Raw genomic sequence first — 26,878 nt, forward strand, 5'->3', positions numbered from 1 at the left:
GAATTGGTACAAATTAATTTTTTAAAATACAAATTATCCTTAATATATACTACGTACCTAATGATGTTTATGTTGGATTAGTTTTAATTAAATTTATGAACATTAATATAAATGATAGCATTAAAATGTATTGAAAATTAAAGATAAAATGATGATTTGGTTGTTTAATTCAATTTGCAACATTTTCTTTCAAATTAGTGTAACAAACGCAAATTTATTTAATTTTCTAATTATCACTCTGCACAGACATGTCTTTACTGGAAGGATTTCTTAAATTTTTAATATCTTTTGTTTGAGCACCTATATATAGGCTCATGAGAGTGAATATCGTACATATAGCTTGTTTCCTTAAAAGGGAAATTGGATGAAATGACCCCCCAAATAAGGCTATTTGCATCCGTGGTAATGTTTAATAATTTTTGATCTGATGACCACTTATTTTTTTTTGACGATTTTACCCTTTTCGCGTAACGCGAAGGGAGTTCGCGTTTCGCGAAGTGAAACAGTCTTGATATATATACTCAAATTTTTTCATTTCTCTCATTTTCTTTCTCTCTCCTCCTTTCTTTCCTCCGGATTTTGTCGCCGGCGGCGTAAACTCCGGCGACTTCGACTATTATGAATGAAATCTACAAGATAAGAAACCTAATCCCCGAATCTATGTTTGTATAACAGATTTATGTTCTTATTTGTATTTCTTAATGAAACCCTAACCCTAAATATGTTCTTTTTGGTGATATTTGTTCATATTGAATCATATTTGTTCATATTGGGTTATATTTGTTCATATATGTTCATATTTGTTCATATATTGGTTTATTAGTTCATATTGGTTCATCTTATTGATTGTTCTTTTGGCTGTGATGATATTTGCAGATGATATCGTTTCTGCTAGTTACTTAACGAAGCGTTAAGTACTTAGCGAAGCGTTATGTACTTAGCGAAGCGTTAAGTACTTAACGCTTCGTTAAGTACTTAACGCTTCGTTAAGTACTTAACGCTTCGTTAAGTACTTAACAAAGCGTTAAGTACTTAACGCTTCGGCACGCGCGCGTAGGAAGACGAAGAGGCGCGCGTATATGCACGCGCCATACCATATATTTTAAAAAATAAAACATTTGGACATTCATTTGTTTCCCTCTTCTATCCTCTCGATTCCTCTCTCTCTACAACCGTCTCACTGAAGAACACATTGACAAGGCCGATCTTCCCGTCCCCCTCGTGTCCTCCCTCTCTATCATTTATTCCCCATAAATCTCAGGTTAGTTTTATTTTGGTTGTTGCATGTCTTTTTTTGGTTATGGGTTTTCATATTTGCATGTTTAGTTTTAGGGTTTTGGCTGTTTCAGTTTATTTGGTTAGGTTTAGCGTTTAATGTTTGTTTCTGGTTATTGATTATTGCATTATATTTGCATGTTTGTTTCTGGTTGTTGGTTATTGTTTCTGGTTTAGGGATTCGCGAAGTACTTAACGCTTCGCTAAGTACTTAACGCTTCGTTAAGTACTTAACGCTTCGTTAAGTACTTAACGCTTCGTTAAGTACTTAACGCTTCGTTAAGTACTTAACGCTTCGTTAAGTACTTAACGTTTGATGTGGTCTATGTATATGATCTTACATTTTTGTTGTTGTTCCTTTTGTAGATGGCAGAAACCACCGTTCCTGATTTCCCTGGACGGATTTCTTGGAAAAGCGCCCTCTGCCTTAAGAAGATTGTAACGAAGTTTGAGGAAATGGATCTTGTGGAGAAGGTGTACAATACCCAATTCCGATATATAGTCTCTGCCCCAGTGTTGCAGTTCTCAGGAACTATTGTACATCACATGTTGCTTAGGAGGGTAACCTCAACCTCCAAGGAGATTACTTTCAATATCAATGGGAAAGAACTTGTGTTTGGTATGAAAGAGTACGCCTTGGTGACGGGCCTAAACTTCGGAAGGTTTCCTGAGGTGAACGAAGAAGAATGCCGAGGTTGTCCACCTCTGTTGGTAAAATATTTTAAAGGGAAGTCGAGTGTAGTAATGCAAGACTTGGAGACTGCTTTTTTGAGATGTAGAGATAAGGAAGATGCCTGGAAGATGGGGCTGGTATGCTTGATTTGCCTGTACCTATTTTCATTTGACCCAAGGAGGGTGGTATTTGCCAAAATCCTCCACATGGTCGAAGACGAGGAAAGTTTCCTCCGATTTCCTTGGGGGAAAGTGACCTTTAGAGCCACCCTCAAGGGTTTGAACAAGAACATGAGACATCTCAGTCACACATATTATAAGAAGAATAAGAAGAGTACTACTGATCCTTATGCTCCTTTTGCTTATAACATTTATGGGTTTGCACTGGCATTTCAAGTGTGGACATATGAGGTCATCAAAGGTTTTGTTCCTAAATTTGCTAGAAAGAATGAGCTTAATGATCCTCTACGCCCAAGGTTGTTAGTCTATCATTCCAACAGGAAGAACACCTTGATCGAGATAAAGACTGCCCTGGAGACAACGGATCTGACTGAGATGGAAGAGTCCTCCATGGAGAAGAGGTTATACAGTGGTGAGGACTTTGAACAAATAGATGAGTCAACTGATGAATTTTTTGAGGGATTTACAGAAGGGAAGTTAGTGAAGGAGGATTATGATGATGAAGAGGAGGGAAGTGAACTTGAGGATGAACATGAAGAACCTACTTCCAAACCAAACACCCGGAAGAGAAAGGCTGCGCTTAATCTCAAAGAAGCCGTAAACCTGAAGAGGAAGCTTGCTTATGAATCTAGTCCTGCCCACATTCCTAGCCCTCCATCCGCTACTAGTCCTGGATTACCTCCAACATCTTCTGTTGGATGTAAATGTGAAGAGCTGAAAGAGGAGGTAAAAGCGCTGAAGGAGGAGCTCAAAGAGATGAAAACAGCTTACGAAGAAACTCAAACAAATCACAAGGCTTATATGAAAAAGTTGGTTGTTAGTATGTGCGAACAGTTATTAGCCAAATCCAACCAAAGGATGGCCACGTTAATTGTCAAATTAGATAGTATGGAGGAGGAGAGGAAGAAGAAGAAGAAGAAGAGCAAATTGGAAAAGAAGGGCAAGACTGAGGTAAGATGAAGATACTTATCGCTTCGTTAAGTACTTAACGCTTCGTTAAGTACTTAACGCTTCGTTAAGTACTTAACGCTTCGTTAAGTACTTATCGCTTCGTTAAGTACTTATCGCTTCGTTAAGTACTTAACGCTTCGTTAAGTACTTAACGCTTCGTTAAGTACTTAACGCTTCGTTAAGTAATTATCTTTTGTTGTTCTTAACTAACCACACTGTTGTTTTATTTTTGCAGGAAGGGAATGTGGAGGAGATGAAGACGAATGAGATGGAGATGAAGGATGGGAAGGTGGAGGAGGAGAGTGAGAAGGTGGAGGATATAACTGAAGTAAGTTTTACTTAGCGAAGTCATATGTTTCGGGAAGTAAACGCTGACCACACTGTTATTCTATTTTTGCAGGATGGGAAGGTGGAGGAGATGATAACGAATGAGATGGAGATGACGGATCGGAAGGTGGAGGATAAAACTGAGAGTGTTAATGTGAAGGTGGATGGTGGGGAGATTGAGAACGATGTGAAGGTGGACGATGTGAAGGTGGATGGTGTGAAGGTGGAGGATAAAACTGAGAGTGTTAATGTGAAGGAGGATGGTGGGGAGATTGAGACTGATGTGAAGGTGGATGGTGGTGAGACTGAGAATGATGTAAAGGAGGATGGTGGGGAGATTGAGACTGATGTGAAGGTGGATGGTGGTGAGACTGAGAATGATGTAAAGGTGGATGGTGGAGAGATGTTGCTCTCCGATATGATGCAAGAAATAATTGAGAAAAAGAAGGATAAGGTCAAGGTTGAGAAGGTTGAGAAGGTTGAGAAGAAAGCCAAGGTTGGGAAGGTTAAACTCAAGGTTGGGAAGGTGGAGAAGAAAGTCAAGGTTGAGAAGGATGCCACGGATGGGAAGGATGAGAACGATGGGAAGGATGGGAAGGATTCGAGGGCTGGGAATGATGAGAACGATGATGATGACTTCCAATTATACAACACTCCACCTAAAGGAGTAGTTCCCAAAAAAAGAGTGAGGAAGCAGAAGAAAGATGAAGACTACACCAACCCTTCTTTGTCAAAACAGCCAAAGACGAATGATCCATTAACTATCAATCCCCTTCAAAAATTTGATGATGAGTTGTTGGTTCAATTACAGAATTGGTTGAAAGATGAAGCTACCAATGATGAGACAAAGACTGTGTTTACTTGCGAAGCACGAAAGAAGTTGTTTGTTAGAGTTCTAACAAAGTCCACATGGCTTAAAGATCCTGTAAGTCTTGCATTTCATATTAATTCTTTAACTTATGAATAAGGTTTTTGATATATGCTGCCTTTTGTAGGAAATCGACGCAGTGTGCCACTTGTTGCGCAAAAGGATTGAGCAATATCCCAAGACATATAAACATTGTAAAGTATCAATAGGGGATTGCTTATTAGCAGATATGATGAGGCGAGAGTACCCGAACTATAAACAAGATCCTGAAAATTTTCCAATATCAGACGTCTTTTCTCAGTACTTCTGGGGAGCGCCTCATAGACATATGCCAGAATGGCCACACGTAGACGATATTTACGTGCCTTTGAACATTGGCAACAAGCATTGGGTACTGTGCGTCGTTCGTGTACAAGATAATCACATTGACGTTTATGACTGCGACTCGAGTATTTATAGGAATCTCGATCCATACATGAGACCTTTGTGTGAGATGTTTCCACGAATATATGCAATGGGAGCCAGTGATGCTGAGCTAAAACGGTATCCTAATTTCAATTTCCAGAAACTGACATATAAAAGGTTGCCACACCCAGCCAAAAATGCAGTCGCCAAATATGGGGAAGTCCCTAGAGCAGATGGAAGTGGGGATTGTGGTGTATTTATGCTTATGCACATGGAATACTTGACTGCTGGTTTAGGTGTAGAGAAGGTGACTTCCAATGAAATGGAGTTTTTTCGACAAAAGATGGCGGTCCGGTTATTTCATCAAATTATAGAACCTTAGTTTGTATTGTAATGGTTTATTGATTTTTGGATAGAACTTGACTTGTGCTTATGTATTCTGAACTTGTATTACTTTTTGGGTAGAACTTCAACTTAAGTTACATTTCATGTTAAAATATTTTTAGTTTTAATGTAGTCTGGTTTGTTGGTAGTCTGATATTTTAAAAACCAAAGAATTGAACATATAAATCAATGTACCAAGTAACTAACTTAAACTCACTTAAACCCAGTTTTACTTAACGAAGCGCTTAACGAAGCGTTAAGTACTTAACGAAGCGTTAAGTACTTAACGAAGCGTTAAGTACTTAACGAAGCGTTAAGTACTTAACGAAGCGTTAAGTACTTAACGAAGCGTTAAGTACTTAACGAAGCGTTAAGTACTTAACGAAGCGTTAAGTACTTAACGAAGCGTTAAGTACTTAACGAAGCGATAAGTACTTAACGAAGCGTTAAGTGCTCCTACAGTAAGCAGATAAACTAGATACAACATACAGATTACAACTTATCCGATTACAACTTATCCGAGTTCAACTTATCCGAGTACAACTTATCCAAAACATAATACAACATATCCAAAACATAATACAAATTATCCAAAACATAATACAACTTATCCAAAACACTTATACAACTTATCCCAATCCCAATCAATCTAAAGGCTCATATTGTTGAGATGATGGCTCGTGCTGTTGAGAAGATGAGTCATGATGCTTAGATGATGATGCTTTTGCAGTAGATGGAGCAGGCATGACTGCTTTGCATGTGGCCCTATTATGTCCTAGTCCACCACATGAGGTGCATCGTCTCGGAGCCTTACGTACCTCACCTTGAGATGACCTACGCTTTGTTTGTGGACGCCCTTTCTTAACCTTCACGGGTGGTTTTAGACATACTCGTTCCTTGATCATTTCGGGAATATCCCAATCGTCTTCATCACCAGTAGGGTAACATGTCTCCGCATATGCATTCATCCAAGATTCAGTTGTGTAATATCTGTAAGAATGGAAAATAAAACGATTAAACAATTGGTTAAATAGATTGAACATGTGAGCTGAATAATACCTTGAACAAAAGTCATAACAAACCAAATTGCGGTGACGGGCAGCAGCCATTGCATGAGTACAAGGAAGACCAGAAACTTCAAATACCCTACAAGTGCAGTTCATGTCTTTCAAATTGACTTTAAAATGAGACTGATTGTCATGCACATAAAACTCGAATCGGTTAAGCGATGATACTGTATAGAATCTAGCCTTCTCGAATCCCTCACGTAACCACTTTTCATATGTTGGAGATAACACTTCTCGGTGGTTGGACGCTCTTTCTCTTCTCTCATTAAACCAACCTTGTATTGTCACTCTTAAATACTCCGCCATTGAGGAAATGGGGTACTTTCTGGCTTCCCTGCTCTGACTATTAAAACTCTCAGCATAATTGCTTGTTAGTTGATTGTATCGCTTACCGGGGAAAAATGCTCTACTCCATCTTTAAAATCCAATTTCTTCCAAATAGGCAGCAATCCTATTATCTTTAACCCTTATCTTGTCAAAAAAACGATTGAATTCGTGGACGGTGTACGCACGAGAAGCCATATCAAACTCCATATGACAATTATTAGTTTTGAATTTCGCGTTGATATTCATCTTTATGTGATATGTGCACGCACCGTGGTATGCTTCTGGAAAAACAGCACATAAGGCATTGGCGATGCTTGGGTGTCTATCGGATACGAAGACGAGATCATCAACTAATCCAATTGCTTCTCTCAATTTTTGCATAAAATAAGTCCAAGAGTTATTATTCTCTGAATCAACAACTCCGAATGCGACAGGATATAATTGTTCATTAGCATCTAATGCAATAGCCACCAATAGTTGACCTCCCACCTTGTGCTTAAGAAAACTGGCATCAACACATAATACGGGACGACAAAATGCTTTGAAACCCCTAATAGAGAGGCCTATGGACATGAACATATACTTGAAGTGCCCGAACTCGTCTGTTTGGATGTCTGTTATGGTACCAGGATTATGCTTCTCCAACATGTATAAGTATGAGGGTAATTTTTCATATGAATCCTCAACCGTTCCTCGCACCGCCACTAATGCCATTTCCCTAGCCCTCCAAGCCTTATTATAAGTCAAATTTACCCCATAAGTTGTCTGCATGTCTTCAATTATTTTCTTAGGCAAGTGATTATGGTGATGGTCCATATACTTACTCTTCACGCACTGCCCAATAACCCATGCTGGTGTTTGCATTTTTTTCTCTGGCCTAGATAGAACTGAGCATGAGTGTTGTTGGTCGAATTTCCGGATCTCAAACATCTCAGATAATTTACCTTTCACGGCACGCAATCTCCATTTGCATTTCTCATCCAAACATTTCACATACCAAAGATGTTTTCTTGACTTCTCCACCTTGAATTCAAAATGATTAGCCATCGCATATTTATATAGCATCAGTTGTAGTTCTTTTTTATTTTCAAAGAAGGCACCGACTTCCAATACAGTTTCAGTAGTTAACGCCAACGCAAATGAGGGGTCTGTCGGTGATATGTCTGTCAGTGATATGTCTGTCGGTGATATGTCTGTGGGTGATATGTCTGTCGATGGTGTACCAAATGATGACCTTCTTGCACTACTTGGTGTACCAAATGATGATCTTCTTGCACTAGTAGGTGTACCCGTTGATGCTCTTCTCGCACTATGCGGTGTAGGTAACGATGCATGCAAGTCCTGAGTAAGTGGGATGTGAGGCAAAGAGTTATCTCCGGCTTCATTACTTTCAACAAAGACCTCCGAGGGTAAAGCTTCTGGTACAATTTTCTGAGTAAATTGTGGGAGAATACTTTCTTGAGTTGGGTAGGTAAGTAGTGATATCTTTTCTTTAGTAAATTGTGACTTCTCTACTACAGACACAAACAATGGTGACACAGTTCTACCCAAAATCAAGCGTGATAAATATATGTTCAGATCCTCATCATCTTCAATAAAAACGGGTTTAGGATTTGTGATATTCGGAATATCATACTTCACTTGCAGCACTAAATCATAGGTAGATTTCTGCACTTGAAGTCTTTCATGGAGTTTATCAATTAATTCAGCATAACGAGTACTTTGGGGTAAATCCAATGTTTTGATTGAAGAGGCATCAAAAAACCATATTCCATTAGCATCAACTTTCCACTCTCCATTATAGAAAACGAAAACTTCGGCTGCAAGATAAATTGGAAACGGGATAATTAATACTGTGAAATGGAAACCCTTCGCGAAACGGGAAGTACTTAGCGAAACGGGAAGTACTTAGCGAAACGGGAAGTACTTAGCGAAACGGGAAGTACTTAGCGAAACGGGAAGTACTTCGCGAAACGGGAAGTATCATCAGATGAAACCCTAAACAACGCAGTGATTCGAAAATGCATAAATGAACAACAATAAACTTGAAATACATAAACTTACCAATTGTTACAGTGCTTGTGCTCGTCGTGGAGCTCATTGAGTGCCGCCGTTGAACTCCGTCGCCGGCGAGATTAGAGAGAAGGAGGAGAAAAGAGGAAGGGAAGAGAGAGAAGAAGAAGAAAAGAAATGAAAAAAGATGGCCGGATTTTATTATATAGTAAGGGTATTCTGGACTTTTCACAGAGTCTCACTTCGCGAAACGCGAAGTCCCTTCGCGTTACGCGAAAAGGGTAATTTCGTCCAAAAAAAATTAAGTGGTCACCAGATCAATTTCAATTATCTGGTGACCACGGATGCAAATAGCCTTATTTGTAGGGTCATTTCATCCAATTTCCCCCTTAAAATAAATCATAATTTAAAAAAAAAGAAGTAAAGATATAAATAATAACATTCAATTATTTCTTCTTTATTATTTTACAATTTTATGTTATAATATATTCATAACATTTATACATTTGCACTAGCTCCCAACAAAAATTTCCTACGTCTCATCGAGTTTCGTTTCAAAAAATTAATGCAGTTCAGTTCACACGTTAGAGATTCTCACATTAGATTCCATTACAGGGTTACCGGATTTGTATCAACTTCTCGAAATGAAATTTTGAAAATAGGTTTCCGGCAAAGAAATTAGTACCTTGCTCAACGGACGATTTGTCTAATGCTTCATCTACTGCAATGTTGTATTTGTTGGTTTTCTGAACATTAAACATGAATAAATTCGTTATTATACAAATAAAAAATAAAATAAATATTTTATATAACTAAATATAAAAAATATACCATGAGCTTAAAAGAAAAAAAAAATTGGTAAAAAAGAAAAATAATTGAAAGATTCAAATATTTTTTATTTTTTTCCTCTCTAATATATATATTGTCATTAATAATAATAATAATAATTATTGAATAGAAAAGAATAAAGAAAAAAAATGAGAGGTTTAGAGAGAAGGAGGAGGGTTGGAGAAGAAGCCAGAAGATTCCCTTGGGTGCGTTACTACCTCACATTGAGACATTTTAATGTTAATTCATTGGATTATTCTGCTTCCAATATCCATATCCATTATCCTCATTCCTCTCATTATATTTTAATTTCTCTTCTTCAATCAACCTCTTCCTTATAGTGTGCTTCTCCTTAATTTGTTCCAATTTAATTCAATGGTGGACTGATTGATTAACCTGAAGCGCTCCTTCCTTCCTTCCTTCCTTCCTTCCTTCCTTCTTCTTTTACTAGACCAACTACAATGATCCTTTGATTGATGATCATAATTTTCGAGGTTAACTAACACCACAAGACAATGCTGCCTGTCTGCTCAATCATCACCACCGCCACCGCTTTTCCCTCCAATTCTCAGGTAAGAAGGCTTGCTTGCTTGCTTGCTTAGCTTTGTCATTTGTTTCACAACTTATTCAATATATAGATGCTTTATCTTCTTATACAAGCAAGTGTGTGTGTGTGCTTATTATTTATTATACCCATTGTCCTTGCATCAAAAGGCATTTCAAGCTAAGTATTTTATTATTCAACAGAGGACGACGATGATGATGATGATGATGATGGGTGGAACTCCTCATATTAATGGACTCTCTTGCAAAACTAAAGCTATTATTATTGCACCACCAGGCCACTCTTCGGCTTTCACTCACTCCCTCAGTAGTAGTAGTAGTTGTAGTAGTAGTAGTACCGTTGTTACCATGCCTCCTCCTCCTCCATATCAATATAAACTAGACTCCATCAGCTTCCACTTGTCAGATAATTCTAATTATACACCAGACACGGCAAATTACTTACATTCCACAGGGAACAACAGTTACCTCAAGTTTATAGACCTTGCCACTCAATCCCTTACACAAGATGAAGTCTTCACTCGATCATTCAACAATCCTACTCCTACCTCCATATCTGAAGAAAAAACACTGCTTCTAGATAACACTTTATCTTCCACTGTGAATGCCGATGCCCTCTCCCCCTTTAATGACTCTTTTAGTGCATCACTTCACAAAGGACAGGATTCCCTGAAAGACTCCCTTCATACAATCACTGCCACCATAACCTCTACCCTCACTTCCCTTAATGAAGCTGCAGATAATGTCATCGGTAAAATGACGTCCTCTCTTGATCAAACAGGAGAGGTAGCTACTAGTAAGTTTACAGCAGTAGCCAACAACGTAAGGGAAGCCTCAGGCAAAGCTGGTGCTATAACTGTTGATGCTTTGAGGCATTCGATTATTGTCATAGAGGATTCACTTGCCCAAGGCGCCAACTATGTTGTTTATGCTTACGAATATGCAAAAAGTACACTTCCTCCTCAAACCCAAAATGTGCTCAACTCCTCAGAAGACACAGCTGTAGCAATATTCCGTCCAGTAGGGACACTTCTTCAACAGGTATTCTCGTCAAGGTTTATCTCTTTCTTCTGTCTTCTGGGATGTGATTTTCTTCCTAAAATGGTTCTTATTTTGTTTGATGAAGAACCAACCACATACTATAATATATATAAAAAAAAAAAAAAAAACCTGTATTAGTTGACCAACCTATCAACAGTGATTGCTTATAAATGGATAATTACAAAATGAGTTTCTTCTTGTTATGCCTAATTACCGCGAAACTTTTTGCAAGAAATATTTTTAAATCAGAGAGTAGGTTTTCATTCATGCTATTCATTTCAAAGTGTAATCATGCTGATGATTATGTGTCAGTGCTTGTATCTTAAATTATTTCCCTTTTTTCAAATGAACAGATCTATATTGCCTTGGAGGTGCTAGAAAGAAGTGTTGGCTTGGATCCAAGCGATCCTATTGTTCCAACTGCTCTTTTCCTTGGAACATTAGCAACTTCATGGTGTGGGAATTGCACTAAAACTCTTCTATATGTTTTTTCTCTCCCCATATATGCATATTGTTAGGGACTGAGGCCCAAAGAAAATAAATAAATGAATGAATAGATTGCCTTAGAATTTAGGTTCATAAGGTTGACTTTTATTCATTGAAATTATGATCCGTGGTGGTCATGGTGATACTATGGCAGAAAATTCCTCTTGATTTTTCAGTGGAAGATGATTTTTATTTATTTTGTTATATAAAATCTTGAAGAAAACTTACTGTTTATCAGATCTATGCAGGGGGTTTTATTGGTTCTTCACATATGGGGGATATGCTGGCGATTTGTCTCCTAAATTGACTTTTGAGCTCTTGTCAGGAAAGGAAAATGTTGCTCTCATAGATGCCCGGCCTGAGGCAAGAGACTGTAATTTTTTTCTAGCCTTCACATTTATGAGATACTTAGTTCTATTCCTCCATGGTGTATAAAATGTTTCCACAGTTGGCCAACACTTTTTCAATTTAATTTTTATATGTAATGGCTTCACGTCTTAAGGTATTACCTTAAACTACACTACAAAGTTACAATTGTCTTTATTCTCTAGAACATGCACAAGATATAATTAATTAATTTGGTACTGATTCTCATTTGATTAACTCTATTTTCTTTGGGGATTGGTATATGAAGGATCTCAGGGAAAGGGATGGAGTTCCTGATCTCCGACGAGCAGCAAGGTTTCGATATGCCAATGTAATTCTTCCAGAGGTTAGTGGGCAAAAGCTTAGCATCTGGCTTGTCAAACGAAAAAGAATCTGATGATACTAAGGTGAATTGTTTTATTGATGTTGTAAATTTCAGGTAGATGATTCTGTTAAAAAGTTAATTTGGAGCGGAAAGGATCTTGAAGATTCTCTAACAGCTGTTGTCATCCGGAATTTGAAGATTGTTCAAGTGTGTAATCTTTATTTCTTTTTACTCTAGATTTTCTCCAATCATTAATGGTGTTTGCAATATCATGAAAGAAACTTAAAATGTTTATAAGTTTTTATTATTATTATTATTATTTCAAAGGGAGATTTTAGGATATAAGGGTATCATAGGGATCTTGTACATGCTTTTGTCGTTGTACTTAAACAATGCCAATTTTCTTTAACATGTAGCCAGGTTATTTCTGACGAATTATTCTGGAATAATCTTGTTTCTTAGAAAAAAAAACACATTTATGAGTAGAAGCAAATAGTCTTAATGACCAAAATTGCCAAGGCAAACAGGTGATTAGAATACAGATATGCTTTATGAGTTCCAAAATATTATTGTCATGCATTGTTTAATCCATAAAGCTTTAGTCTTCATTTGGGTAATGTAATTATCGTTCCTATAGGACAGGTCCAAGGTAATAGTTATGGATGCTGATGGAAGTCGGTCCAAAGGCATTGCCAGATCACTGAGGAAGCTTGGAGTTAAGGTAAGTATGTTATGGTAATTCATCAATGTTGTACGAATCATGACGTGAGATTAGAACTTACAAGTTATCCATCTTTGATGAAGCAAAATAATTTGATCACACTAGTCGGTTTAGTGATAGTGGATGTTGGTTACTTAATGCATTCAGTGCATGTTTTGTTTAATTAGCTCTATATAAGCTTCCTTCTGCATTATTCAATATTACATGGCTGAAAGAGTAATTTAATTTGTTTCCATGTATTTAGAGGGCATACCTGGTCCAGGGTGGCTTTCGATCCTGGGCGAGTGAAGGACTTCGTGTGAAGGAGCTAAAACCTGAGACTGCTCTTACTATTCTCAATGAGGTATGAGCCTCTGAAATTTACACTTGCTGACTCCATGTGAAGAGGATAATTTTTTATTGATAAGAGAAGAGTACATTCTATTTCCTCTTTATTTATAATTTTCTTTTTGGTATTCATGTTTTTATGGAGATTTGTTTGAACTGTTCCTTCCTCATATGATTTTCATCTGTGTAAAATTATGTTTCAAATTTTCTAAGCAAATAATTTAGTTTAATTGACAAATATGCACTTAGGAGAAAGTTAAGGAGGACATCAATTAGTTATTGAAAAGAAGGGAGAAATTCACATGCAAGAGATGTTTAACTATCTGACCTGATTTAAACTTGCATCCTTTTGAGGTAAATGTCAGGAAGCCGAGGCAATCCTAGAAGAAATCAAGCCAACTCCTCTACAAGTTCTTGGCTACAGCGTGGTAAGATTACTCTAGTATCAAGTTTGTTTCCAATGGTAATTTTGAAGACCTGCAGGCTTGTCTGAGAGTATAGACACTTTAGGCAAAGCAATTCAACCATTCTTTCCAAGTGATCATAGCCTAATAGTCTCACATTTAAAACCAGTTAACATTTCTTGTAGTTTTTGGATGTGTACACCAAACGTATTTTATTTTGTGTATGGTGAGGTGAGGTGAGGTGGTCAATCATATGTGTTTCTTTCATGCACTTTGGCTGTGTCTGTTCTTCTTTCCACATCTATAACTGATTTGGCTGTGTCTGTTCTGTTGTCAGGCTCTCGTTGCAGCAGCGTATGCAACCCTAGGTGTGTAAATAGCTAATTTGAAGTTTCCGCGTACTTACAAAGAAGTTACATTCTCACACAGACAGGCACACACACCATTTAAAATTTCTTGATTTTGCTGCTTGACTGACTTAGCATGAATTCTTTTTTTTTTAGATTGGGAGAAAACATTACAATATATTGGGGTCATTGGCATTGCTCAGGTGCGCTGTTTAGGAAGTTATCTGTGAAGATTTTTCATGTCTATCGATCATCAGTTCTCATTCTTTAGAAGAATTTCTTGTTTTTTTTAAACAAAAAAGGTGTACATTGAAACAAAAACAAAATAATACCCTTTGAAACAAAACCATCAATGCAACTTCATTGGAAAGCGAACAAGATTCTTTTGCTCGTTTGTTGTCCTTGGATTAATAGATGCACCTGTTTGTCCAGACTATATATAGAAGAGCCGCTTCTTACGAGAGTGCTGAAGACTTCAGAAAAGATGTGAGGTGAAATTCTTGAAATGAGATGACAGTTTGATGATGATGTTGCAACCTAGGTAGTCTATACTTATGAGCGTGTTTGTTGTTATATATATATATATATATAGGGTGATTCTGTCTCCTGTTAGACTCGGGGGCGAAGCAATTTCATGGGCTGCTGGGAAATGGGAAACAAATGGCATTGGTCTGCCAACATCCCCTTCATCCTCAGATGTCCAGAACCGGGTGTTGCAGGCTGCTGCAAAGCATGAATCTCAGCCTTCCGATGGGGAACAAGAGAATCGAGCCTTGTCAACCGATTCCACTGTTGATTTGTCGGAGGCTTAGAGGTTATTATAATTATCCTGTTTCTCCTATGAGTACCCATCAATACTGCAAAAATAATTGAAGCTTGTACATTTGAAACTGCATGCAGCCTTTTCTTTCTACATACACCTTCTTTGGATCTTTTTTTATATATATTATTATTGACTTGTTGTATGAGTAAGTGGTTATTGTGTAAAAGTAAAATAAAAATAAAAATTGCTTGACATGTATGTATAAGCAAAATGGGTTGAAAATGAATGTGTTTGTGTGTGTTTGTTTGTTTTCCATCCCTGAAAGAATGATTGAATGTCCTCCTCCTGAAAGAATTCAATTGTTCCTAAGTGTGCTTCACTGAGCATTGGCCTCAAGTGCTAAAATAACATAGGAGGAAGGAAGTTTGGCATGTCTTTCCTCATCAGAGGATGATCCCCAACTCGCATCTTTCAAGTTTGGTGTGGCTTGGCGGCGCTCCACATAGCCCAAAAATTGTTTTCTTTTGTGTTTGGGTCACTTTGATGGAAGCTCGGATATATTTATATATTTGAAGAAAATAAAATTTCAAATTGGAGTCCTAGGCAAAAGAAACACACTATTGTCCAGATATATCAAAATTTGATTTTGATATAAGAAGAAGTATTAAATTCAAGAAGTTTTTTGTTATTTATTTATTTATTTTTAATACGGAAGAGAAAGGCCTGGCCTGGCCTGGGGGGTTTATCGGTTGGTAAATTAATAATTTGCGAAAGTCTAGGATAAAGGGGAAACTGGAAAAGCCCCATCCTGTGTTACTGTTCCTACTTCCCAGAAGAGAGAAGAGAGAAGGAGAAAGGTGAGAAAAGAAGAGGAGGAGGAGGAAGAGACGGCGGCGGACAGACAGACAGACAGGCAGACAGGCAGCAACCAAGCCAATAAACGATGGCTTCAGTGATGAACAAGCCCTTGACTTCTCTCTACAGCTCCTCCCACTCAGACCCATCGATGTCCTCTGATGCTCGTCTTTCGAGGCGATGTCGGGTTGGGTTCAGTTCCCCGACTCTCAGAAAACCACGTAGGCTATCCTCTTCGATTATCTGCAAGGCAGTGTCCATGCAGCCCAAAACCCACATTGAAGCCCTTAACATTGCCGAGGATGTGACCCAGGTAGGTAACACAGACTTCATACCGCTTCTCCTTTCTCTCTAAAATCCATGGCCATTTGAAATTAGGAAAACTATTTTTTATTTTTATCTTTGTGTTTGAATGAATAGCTTGATTCTGTCAGCTAATCGGTAACACGCCAATGGTGTACCTAAACAATATTGTGAAGGGGTCTCTGGCAAATATAGCTGCCAAGCTCGAGACCATGGAACCTTGTTGCAGTGTCAAAGACAGGTTTCATAATAATATTATTTATTTATTTCAGAAGAAATGTATTGAATGGAATGGAATGGAATGGAATTAGGTTCTTTCTTTAAATATAATTAGTACTACTACTACTACTAATAATAATAATGTTGGTTTCAGAATAGGATACAGTATGATAGCTGATGCAGAGCAAAAGGGGCTTATAAAACCAGGAAAGGTACCATTTATACATCTCCAATTGATCATTAATTAACTAGGTTATTATTATTATTATTATTATTCAAATTGTTTGTTTGTAGAGCATTCTAGTGGAACCCACAAGTGGAAACACGGGGATCGGTCTTGCATTTATTGCGGCTTCAAAGGGATATAAACTCATCTTAACAATGCCTGCATCAATGAGTCTAGAGAGACGGGTCATCCTGAAAGCATTTGGAGCAGACATCGTGTTAACTGATTCCGCAAAAGGAATGAAAGGTGCAGTGCAGAAGGCTGAAGAAATTTTAAGCAATACACCCAATGCTTACTTGCTTCAACAATTTGATAACCCTGCAAACCCAAAGGTGTTTGTTTTGACACCCATCAACCATCCATGCTGCTTTGCTTTGCTTTGCTTTGCTTTGCTTTGCTTAACAAGGGTATCTTTATTATTAATTGTACATTGACAACAAAATACTACTACTGCTAAAATTGTAGATTCATTATGAGACAACGGGTCCAGAAATCTGGGACGATACAAGAGGGAAGGTAGACATTTTGGTTGCAGGGATTGGAACTGGCGGAACAATATCTGGGACCGGTCGATTCCTTAAGAACCAGAATCCTGACGTAAAGGTACGCATGTATGTATGTATGCATGCATATCTATATGCTCTAAACAAGTCTTGGGATTTTTTTTCTTGTATTCATGACCTTATCTGCTTTTTTCTCCATTGGGGGATCGGGTTCTCTATAATCAATCAGGTCATTGGTGTTGAACCGTTAGAAAGCAACATACTTTCTGGTGGTAAACCTGGTAAGAGCCCGTGATATGACCTCTTCTTGGTTTATTTTGTTTGTTTGTTATTATCAAAAGTGCAGATCCTCACAAAATTCAAAATATCGGAGCAGGTTTCATACCGAAGAATTTGGATCAAGAAGTTATTGATGAAGTCATTGAGGTTTGAGATTTGGTGTCCATAGATAGATAGATAGATAGATAGGTAGACCCTTGATGGTCATATGTTAAAATATTTGTTGTTTTATTTGGTTTCTCAGATATCAAGTGATGAATCTGTGGAAATGGCAAAACAGCTGGCTCTCCAAGAAGGCTTGCTGGTTAGTATATCGATTATTTGTTTCTCTGGGCTTGCTGTTTTGGGCGCTTGCTTAGTGAGCATGTTATCATTGTCATCGTCAGGTTGGCATATCCTCTGGAGCTGCAGCAGCAGCTGCTCTCATAGTTGGGAAGAGACCCGAGAATGCAGGAAAGCTCATTGCGGTAATGTCAAGACCATCATAACTACAAACTATATATGTCACGTTTTCAAATAATAAATATATTATCCTAAACTTGTTGTAGGTTATTTTTCCGAGTTCTGGCGAGCGATACTTATCCACCATTCTTTTCCAGTCAATAAGAGAAGAGTGCGAGAAACTGCAACCTAAAGCATGATGAACAAAACAAAGGGCAACGAGTGACCGAACGAGCTTAAGTTGTCGAATTTTGAGGCTTAGCTTTATGGAAACATCGTTTATTTGTTTTGTTTTGTTTTGTTTTGTTTTGTTTTGTTTTGTTTTGTTTTGTTTTGTTTTGTTTTGTTTTGTTTTGTTTTGTTTTGTTTTGTTTTGTTTCTTTTATACATGTGATCTAGAGATTGTGATTATTACAGGTAAAGAAAATTCCCCTGAATGAAGTATTTATTACATGTGAACTTCTATCCAACTCCAATCCAGAAGTAGGTAGTAGGTATAATGGCTACACTCAAAGAGTAGTCTGAGTAAGTAAATTAAAAGAGAACAATTTGAAAGTTGTTCCAAACACAACTTCAAAGGTTGTCTACATTAAAAATAGATGTGTTTGGTTATAATTTAATTTGGGGAAGAACAGACTGAAAATTATTAAGAAATTATTATTTACTGTTGTTGATAGTTAGGATCTTTTACAATAGAATTATTAATTAGTATTAAACTAATTAAATTAGTAAGTTTAGGGTTGAATTTGATTAATAAACAACATTATAATTAAGAATAAAATTTTAGGGATATTATTGTTCATCATCCTAATTCTATGGGACTCCTTAATTAAAGCTCTAGTGGCTTTGGTTAGAAATTGAAAATTTTATCTTAAGTCAATAAATTAATTAAAGAGATTCTACTAATCAAAATTATAGAAATCATTGAACTCTTCAATTTTGTCTTACATTTGAATAATATATATAAAAAAAAAAAATCTAGGCCCTCTAACTCCTTTAATTAGTCAGTATAATTGAGATTGGTGTTAATTATGAATGATTATGAGAAATAAAGAAATTAAGGATTTTGAGTTTTGATTAATTACTTATAGAATCCGATCAATCGAGTTGGACCACATCAGTTCACCGTCCATTGATTGATTAATTAATAATGTGTCAAAAATTAGATCAGAAATAAGTAGGTGAAGCCATGTGAAGACATAACTAATTAATAACATATATATATAGATAGATAGATAGGTAGGTACTATTGAATAAATATATTATTTGCTGGTCTTCTTTTAATATCAGCCGATCCATTGGCTTGCACTTAGCTTAGAGATGGGTTTAATAACTAATTATTATTATTATTAACACATGTGATTAATTAGTTTTGACATTAGGCCATGGTTACTAATTAAACTATAATCAGATAGAGGTCCCGTCCTTACTCTTATAATTTATTATAATTTCTAAACACGTGGAATGTTATGTATTATATTTTAATTTTTTTTTTCAATGTTTGTCATTTAAATTAAAATACTTTAGAATAAGTAGATATCTTATTCCACTAAGGTAGTCAGTGGTAAGAGTCAACTTATGTTCGGTTCTAACTAGAACCATCATGAGTTCAGGGACATAATTGTTAGGTGTCGTTCTCTTTACAAAATAAATAATAATTTAAAACTTAAACACGGAAGAAACATTTATTCTAATACCATTTTTTTGTTTGAAGATTAACTGATAAATCATTCGTACAATGTTGTACGTTATTTGGTAAATAATTTTGTAAAGATTAATTTTAAACTCTAACCCTTTCAAAAACATGTATGGTTAATTAATTAATTAGTCTTCATAAATCTAATTATCCTGCTTAGCTAAGTTAATTTTGATTTTAGTTATATTAAGTAATTTTTGTTTTTATTTTTTAAAAATTATCAAATAAATTTTTTAAAAAATTATTTAATCACAACAAAACAAAATCTGACAAAAAAATAAATAATAAAAAAATTAGAAAAAAAAAACAATGATATTAAAAAATTTATTTAAGCACTGTGAAACAAAATATGACATACAAAAAAAATTTAAAAATAGAGGAAAAAAACAAATACAATAGATCACGTCAACAAAATAATTAACGTGTGCGCCTAATATATATTCAAGAACGGTAATTTTCCAGAACGAATTTCAGATAGTGTCATAATAATGACATTATGAATTATAGACGTCATCGGTCGAATATAATCATTGAACGCACAATGATTCTCTTCTATCCAAATAATTCAATCAAAAGATAATAAACAATGATTCAGATCCATCATATATATTGTCTCGATCTAAACATCCTAACAACTACCGAGAACCGAGAGATTTAGACATCACCACTTACTTAGAGTCCTGCTCCAAATAAGACTATGAATATATATTTTTTCTTGTGAGGCAACAAGATATTATTTTTTACATGTGTGAAGAGTAGAAATTTGAGTAAATAAAAAATGAGTGGGTGTGAATATAGTCAAAAGTCTAATGACAGAAGATTAATTAAACATGTATACTTGAATATATATATATTTTTCTGTAACCAATTTTTATTATTCTATTAGAACTGATCTACCTACAAAGACTAGCTAGATATATAGGTTACTATGAAATTTTAATACACAAGTTGACTGTATAATAACATTTAAATTTAGTAGTGCACATGATGCATGGAAACAGACGACCGACCACAAGGAATAACTATTTAAACTCAAACCAAAGGTAATTAACTTACATATATATATATATATATATATATATATTATATAATTTTTGAAAGGCTAAAACATTTCATTTTAATTAATAGTGACAGTAAAGAAAACAAAAACCCGTACAAATTAACATAAAACATGTTACTGATGTAGTGATGTAATTAGAAAGATTAATTATGTGTATATATATATAATACATATTTAAAATTAACTAATTAAAGCATTATTGGGGAAGAGTTAATATTTGAATAACTCATTGAGTTATTAAATTAAATAATTTATCATCCTATTGTATATCTCTTTATCAATTAATTAAATTTTGTATTAGTTTAAACATTTTATAACTTTATAGTAATTTAATTAATAATTGATCCAAATAATTAAAAAGGCCTCATTAATTATTAGGCAGGCGTGACGTTCATTTAGGGTGAATTACCTTGTAGTATATATGGAATTACATTAATATTGAAATCCACGCATCGTACGTATATGTTTTTTTAGGAATAATGAATTAAATTGCAAGAGTAGGATTTTTGTAATAAATATTAATAATATCTTAATTAATTAATTAATTAATTAATTAAGAGATGTAGAGGTGAATTTTATATATAGTGTTTGGCATTGGCACCTAGCCAGCCACTTGTACGTACGTACGTAGTTAAATAAATATTAATGGCAATATTTTATTTTATTTTAGTTTTTTGTTAAACTTAAAATTATATATATATATATATATATATATGACATTTATTATGATCTATAAGAATTGTCTCTCGTCTCGATCATCATCATCATCAGTCATAATTAATTAATTAAGAAATATAATGGATAAAGTTGTGTGCAAAATATTAGAGCCAGCAGCAGCAGCAGGTTACTCCTCCTCCTCCGATTGTAATTATAATTATCTGCAGCTCCCTGCTGTAGATTGTTCTAATTATTCCGGCGCCAATAACAGGTTGATGATTTGTTTATTAATTAATAAATTAATGAATTATGATGAAATGATGTATGTATGTATGTATGAATATGATAGATGGTGGTCAAAGGAGACGGTGGCGGTGGTGGCGGGAGCGGGAGCGAACAAAGGAATAGGTTTTGCGTTGGTGAAGAGGTTGGCGGAGTTGGGATTGACTGTTGTTTTAACGGCTAGGGACGAGAAGAAGGGAGCGGCGGCGTTGGATTCGCTGAAGAGGAGGGTTGTGGTCGGAGATAACGTTGAATTCTTTGTGCTGGACGTTTCAAAGCCCGATTCAATAGCAACATTTGCTTCTTGGCTCCAAAACACACACGGAGGAGTTGTTGATATACTTGTAAACAACGCAGCAATCAGTAGTACTAGCAATGATTCATCATCAATATCAGCAGCAGAGAGTGTTATTCGGACTAATTTCTATGGACCAAAGCTTTGTTGAGTTATGAAGCCTACACTTATAATAAACTCTACATTATTAATTAGAGTTTATTGGGTTTATCTTTTTTTGGTTTTAGGTTTATTACTGAATGTTTACCCTATAAATATGTAATTATTAAGGGTTTACATTGTGTAGACAGAATTCTAGAGAGATAAAGTGTGAGGCAAAAACTATGTATTCCTTCTTTTTCTTCATAGTAAATTTGGTGGTGGCTGAAGTGGATGTAGCTCAATTTGAGTGAACCACTATAAATCTGTGTGTTATTGTGTTCTTCTTTCTTGTGTTTTTACAGATTGTTTTCAAGCTGGTAGGATTTGGGAGTTACAAATCCTAACAAGCTTGTCATCGAGGCACTCCTCCCCATGCTCATCAGGCGCCACCCAAGCATCTCTAGTAGTCCTCCTCTTCCTCCTCCGGCTAGGATACTGAATATCAGCTCCAGGCTGGGCTCTCTCGACAAGCTCAGAGATTTAGACCTCAGGGCGTCCATGGAAGACCTGGAACACCTCTCCGAGGACAAAATAGTCGCCATGTTGGATATGTTTCTATCTGATTATAACATACAACGACAACAAGGTGGTTGGCCTGAGGTGTGGACGGACTACTCCGTCTCAAAGCTAGCTAGCCTTGAACGCTTAGCTTACTCCAAGCTCCTCGCCAGGCGCTACAAACACCAGGGCATCACCGTCAATTGCTTCTGCCCCGGTTTTACTCAAACTTCCATGACCCAGGGAAAAGGGACCCACACCCCCGACCACTCAGCCTCCATTGCCTCCACCTTCGCTCTCCTTCCTCCTCATTTATTATTGCCTACCGGCATCTTTTTTCTAGAAATTATTATTTTTTATTTTAAATTGTGTCATTATTGGGTTGGGCTCTAGAAATTGTTGAATCAGAATTATTAATTAATGTTCAACACAAATTCTATTGCTTACCCTGCAAATGTGACATTTCTTAGTTAGTGTGATTAAGAGTTTTCTATTAATATATATTCAATTTTCTTAACAATAAAATAAATTTAATTTCTTTAAGAATAAAAGAAGATTGGCATGAGTTAATGGTTGCATCATGTTTAAAGAATGTTTATTACATTTATTAATTAATTCGTTTGTAAGTTCATTTTGAGGAATAATTATTTTTTGACGGCGCATTATTAGCATCTTTATTCACTTGGATTTTACCATTTTAGTTTATGTGTCTTTACTATTCTATCTAAAGTTTGCTTTAATTTATCTTTGGATATATCTTAACAAAAAAAAAACATATTTAGAAAGTAAATTAACTAGCTTAGAATTTATTTATAAAGAAGAAAAAGACACTTATTATTAATCACATCCAAACTTGCTTTTTTAATTTATTATTATTATTATTATGTGAGAAATAATTTGTAACCTCTTAACAAATGTTGTCATCTCATTTTATGTTGTTTCGTACTAATTATAATTAATGTTTTTTTTGGTTACTTCCAATTTTTAATTATAAATGAAATCATTTTATTGTTAAAAAAAAAAGTTAATAATAATAATAAAATAATTGAATAGATAGATGTATAGATAGACAGGGGGAAATTTGATGAAATGGCCCACGCCTAAATCCACTTGATAATGTTTGCAAAATGGGTCATTTTGTCCTACGAGACACCTACGAGACACGAGGAGGAACATATTTATTAGTTATATCATCTGCAATCGCCTAGATCTTTTTCCTCCTAATTATCGTTATAGTACGTAAATAAATAGTATTTCTATCGCCAAAATCCATCTAGACCGATATTTCTTCAACCACAATATTTCCTCTTTCCGAAGAACTGAACCCTTTCATACTCCCGACATGTCTCTAAGCTTTTCAAAAAATGTGAACTCCGACGAGTGTCCCAGTTGTTGGGAAAGATAAAGAACTATGAATTTCACGATTACAGTGATTAAACCCCTTTCTATGACTCTATAATATCCTTCATGCGCCTGATTTATCGCTCAATTACGAGAAATGTCATTCACGCATTTTCAATAAAAACGCGTGAGTTCATAAACGCGTTTTAGATGAAACGCGTGAGTGGCATTTCCAGTAAATGGAAAGTCGAGAAATGTCACTCATACGTTTCATTTAAAACGCGTTTATGAACTCACGCATTTTAAATGAAAATGCGTGAATGACATTTCTCGTCTTTCATCGTATATATAATTTTTTTGCTCTAATTTAAAACAAAACCCCATTCATGAATATCTATTGACTCTCTCCCACTCCGACTTCCAAAACTCCGTCTTTACAACTATCGACTTTCCATTCCAACTTCGTTCAACATCATCGATCAACTTCGTTCAACATCATTGTTCGTCGTTCGTCCGTCTCTTCGATCATATATTCAGGTGAGTTTAGGGTTTAGAGTTTAGGTTTATGGTTTAGGTTTATGGTTAATCTGTAATGTTCTCTTCGATCATATATTCTGCCATTTATATTGATGTATATTGATGTATCCTTAGCTTTTAGGGTTCATGTATCTTATATTTGTTTACATGTGTATATGATGTTGTTGTTTATCTAGTGTTCTTCACTCACGAGTATTATATCAATGTTCTTATTATGCATGCATGTATTTCTCGTTTATTCTTTCACGAGAAATGGTTATAATTTTCACGAGCATTGTACCGTTTCTCATATATCAGTATTTTTAACAAACGAGAAATGACATTTGTTATGTTCTTGTTAAGGTAATTATAATTTTCAAGCAACTTGTTAAGAATTCTTAACAAATACCTAATTAAAGTGAAACAAAGAATGCAAACATATAGAATTTTCGTGTATTCTTTGATGTTGCTTGAGTTGCTATGTTCTAGTTTAGGTAATTATAATTTTCTGGATTTGCTTACTCCAATGTTGTTCCTTGTTTTGTAGATGGAGTCCACCATAATTCATTTGTTTGTTGGGAGGGTCTCATGGAAAACCAATATTGAAAGAATTGTTACCAAGTTTGCTTCAATGAATCTAACGAAAAGGGTAAAGCAAACCCAATTTAGATTCTTATTCAAAGGATCCACGTTACTGTGGTTCTCAAGAACGATAATACATTAAATGCTCCTGAGGAAGTGCAACTCAAATTCTATGGAGACGAAGTTCATCGAGAATGGATAGGAGTTGTGCTTCGGGATGAAGGTGTTTGCATTGGTCACAGTCCTCAATTTTGGGAGATTTCCTGTGGAGGAAACCATTTTCAATCAAGTTGAAGAATGTCCACCTTTGGTTGTTAAATATTTTAAAAGTAATCAACTTGTTAGAACAACAAACCTTCATTCAAAATTTGTGTCCTACTATAATAAGGAAGATGCATGGAAATTGGGATTGGTATATCTAGTTTGTCAATATCTCTTCACCCTTGACCCAAAGAGGATAATAAATATCAAACTCCTCAGCATGGTCGAGGACATCGACACTTTCCTCAATTTTCATGGGGAAAGTTGTCCTTTAGAGCAACCATAAAGGGTTTAAACAAGGACCTTGGTCGCTATAAGTTTCTATATCTGGATAAGAAGAAAGCATTGGGGAAGAAGAACAAAGACAAGAATGTCGATATTTCTTATACCGTATATGTGTTCGCACTAGATTTACATGTGTGGACCTATGAGGTTATCCAAATATTTGTCCCCAAACTTGCAAGGAATACGATGCTTCAAGCGCAAGAGTCTGTCTGCCCAAGGATAATATAGTACAAATCCAGCAGGAAGAGCACCGCCTATAATTTTCATACTGCCCTATAAGGCAAGATTGTCAAAAAGATATAATTATCTAAAAAAGAGAAGATCTTATATGCTGGGGAGGACTTTCAAGATATGGGAGGTAATGTTTATGATGTCTTTTTAAACTTGATTGCAAAAAGAGGAAATTTGGATATATTGAAGATGTAGTTCCTCATAAACCTGACATGAGGAAGAAAATACAAAATACTCTTGCCAAAGTCAAACATTCCACGAGTAGAAGAACCCGCAACCCTACCCCAGCACCAACAACTCTTATTTTGTCGAGAGTGCCACGAGTAGAAAAGATGATGAATCCTTTCCCATGACTCCAACAACAACAACTCCCCAAGATAGATGTAGATTAGATGAACTTACAAATGAGCTAAATGAACTAAAAACTAAAATGAGAACTGAAATAAATCTCATAAAAGAGATGTTAAACCAACTACAACAACAGTTTGACATATCTTCAACCACACTAAGAGAGGAACATAGAAGGATAAGATTTAATGAGGAATATGTGGATGTGGAGAAAAAGAAGGTCAATGAGAAAGACAAGGAGGAGGAAGATTTGGAGGAGATGGATGAGGAAGATTTGGAAGTGAATGATGATAATATTGAGGTATGGTCTAATTCGATCATTTGGTGTATTTCTAGCATATGGTGTATTTCAAGCATTTTTTTGTAGGATGTGCTTATGAAGAAAGACAATGATGGGATTGTGGAGAAGAAAGACAATACCGGGCTTGTAGAGGAGAAGAAGAATGATGATTTGTTGAATGATGATAATATTGAGGTATTGTCTAATTCTAGCATTTGATGTATTTCGAGCATATGGTGTATTTCGAGTATATGGTCTAATTAAAGTATTTTGTTTTTTTGTAGGATGGACTTATGGAGGAGAATAATAATGAAGATGTGATTGAGGATGATTTGGTGAATGATGCGATTGTGGAGAAGAAGATTGATGATATTGAGGTATGTATGGTGTGTTTCTCGCAAATGGTGTGTTTCTCGAAAATGGTTTAATTCAATCATTTTGTTTTTGTAGGATGGATTAGTGGAGGAGAAGAATAGTGATAGGATTGTGGAGGAAGCTAATGTGCTTGATGAGAAATCTAATGATGGGATTGTGGAGAAGAATATTGAGGTATGGTTTAATTCTAGCATTTAGTGTATTTCGAGCATATGGTGTATTTCAAGTATATGGTCTAATTAAAGCATTTTTTTATAGGATGGGCTTATGGAGGAGAAGAATAATGAGGATGTGGTGGAGGATGATTTGGTGAATGATGAGATTGTGGAGAAGAAGATTGATGATATTGAGGTATGTATGGTGTGTTTCTCGCAATTAGTGTATTTCGAGCATATGGTGTGTTTCTCGCAAATGGTCTAATTCAATCATTTTGTTTTTGTAGGATGGGCTAGTGGAGTAAATTGACGTTATACATTCTGGCTTTCTCAGCTTTCTCACGTAAGAACTTTTCATAATATTGAGATAAACGTTCTTTATGAGTGTCCGTTTTTTCTCTTTTAATT

The 26,878-nt window shown here is 35.7% G+C and overlaps 3 protein-coding genes across 5 annotated transcripts; all 3 read left to right on the forward strand.

Moving 5' to 3' along the window:
• The first annotated feature begins 9,599 nt into the window (after nucleotides 1–9,599).
• Nucleotides 9,600–14,843, forward strand: LOC124914032 (calcium sensing receptor, chloroplastic). 3 transcript variants are annotated; one of them, XM_047454491.1, is made up of 13 exons: nucleotides 9,600–9,869; nucleotides 10,009–10,902; nucleotides 11,256–11,356; nucleotides 11,637–11,751; nucleotides 12,023–12,100; nucleotides 12,194–12,286; nucleotides 12,717–12,800; nucleotides 13,045–13,143; nucleotides 13,493–13,555; nucleotides 13,869–13,899; nucleotides 14,035–14,081; nucleotides 14,311–14,369; nucleotides 14,471–14,843. In XM_047454491.1, the coding sequence occupies exons 1-13, from the start codon at nucleotides 9,813–9,815 to the stop codon at nucleotides 14,688–14,690; spliced, it is 1,941 nt and encodes a 646-aa protein (XP_047310447.1). In that variant the 5' UTR covers nucleotides 9,600–9,812; the 3' UTR covers nucleotides 14,691–14,843. The 3 variants fall into 3 exon arrangements, with proteins under 3 accessions (XP_047310447.1, XP_047310449.1, XP_047310450.1); XM_047454493.1 differs by having other exon boundaries at nucleotides 10,012–10,902; XM_047454494.1 differs by having other exon boundaries at nucleotides 9,601–9,869; nucleotides 10,045–10,902.
• Nucleotides 14,844–15,434: 591 nt separating this feature from the next.
• Nucleotides 15,435–17,937, forward strand: LOC124913999 (cysteine synthase, chloroplastic/chromoplastic-like). The gene is made up of 11 exons (XM_047454457.1): nucleotides 15,435–15,809; nucleotides 15,931–16,040; nucleotides 16,173–16,230; nucleotides 16,313–16,576; nucleotides 16,710–16,847; nucleotides 16,977–17,028; nucleotides 17,124–17,173; nucleotides 17,271–17,330; nucleotides 17,413–17,493; nucleotides 17,575–17,749; nucleotides 17,830–17,937. Exons 1-10 carry the CDS (start codon nucleotides 15,585–15,587, stop codon nucleotides 17,665–17,667), a joined length of 1,131 nt encoding a protein of 376 aa, XP_047310413.1. The 5' UTR covers nucleotides 15,435–15,584; the 3' UTR covers nucleotides 17,668–17,749; nucleotides 17,830–17,937.
• A 3,275-nt stretch (nucleotides 17,938–21,212) lies between these two features.
• On the forward strand, nucleotides 21,213–22,489 carry LOC124916457 ((+)-neomenthol dehydrogenase-like). The gene is made up of 2 exons (XM_047457172.1): nucleotides 21,213–21,603; nucleotides 21,930–22,489. Exons 1-2 carry the CDS (start codon nucleotides 21,213–21,215, stop codon nucleotides 22,487–22,489), a joined length of 951 nt encoding a protein of 316 aa, XP_047313128.1.
• The last annotated feature ends 4,389 nt before the right edge of the window (nucleotides 22,490–26,878 follow it).

The sequence above is a fragment of the Impatiens glandulifera genome, chromosome 9 (genome assembly GCF_907164915.1).
Source record: "Impatiens glandulifera chromosome 9, dImpGla2.1, whole genome shotgun sequence".
Classification (NCBI taxonomy): Eukaryota; Viridiplantae; Streptophyta; class Magnoliopsida; order Ericales; family Balsaminaceae; genus Impatiens; species Impatiens glandulifera.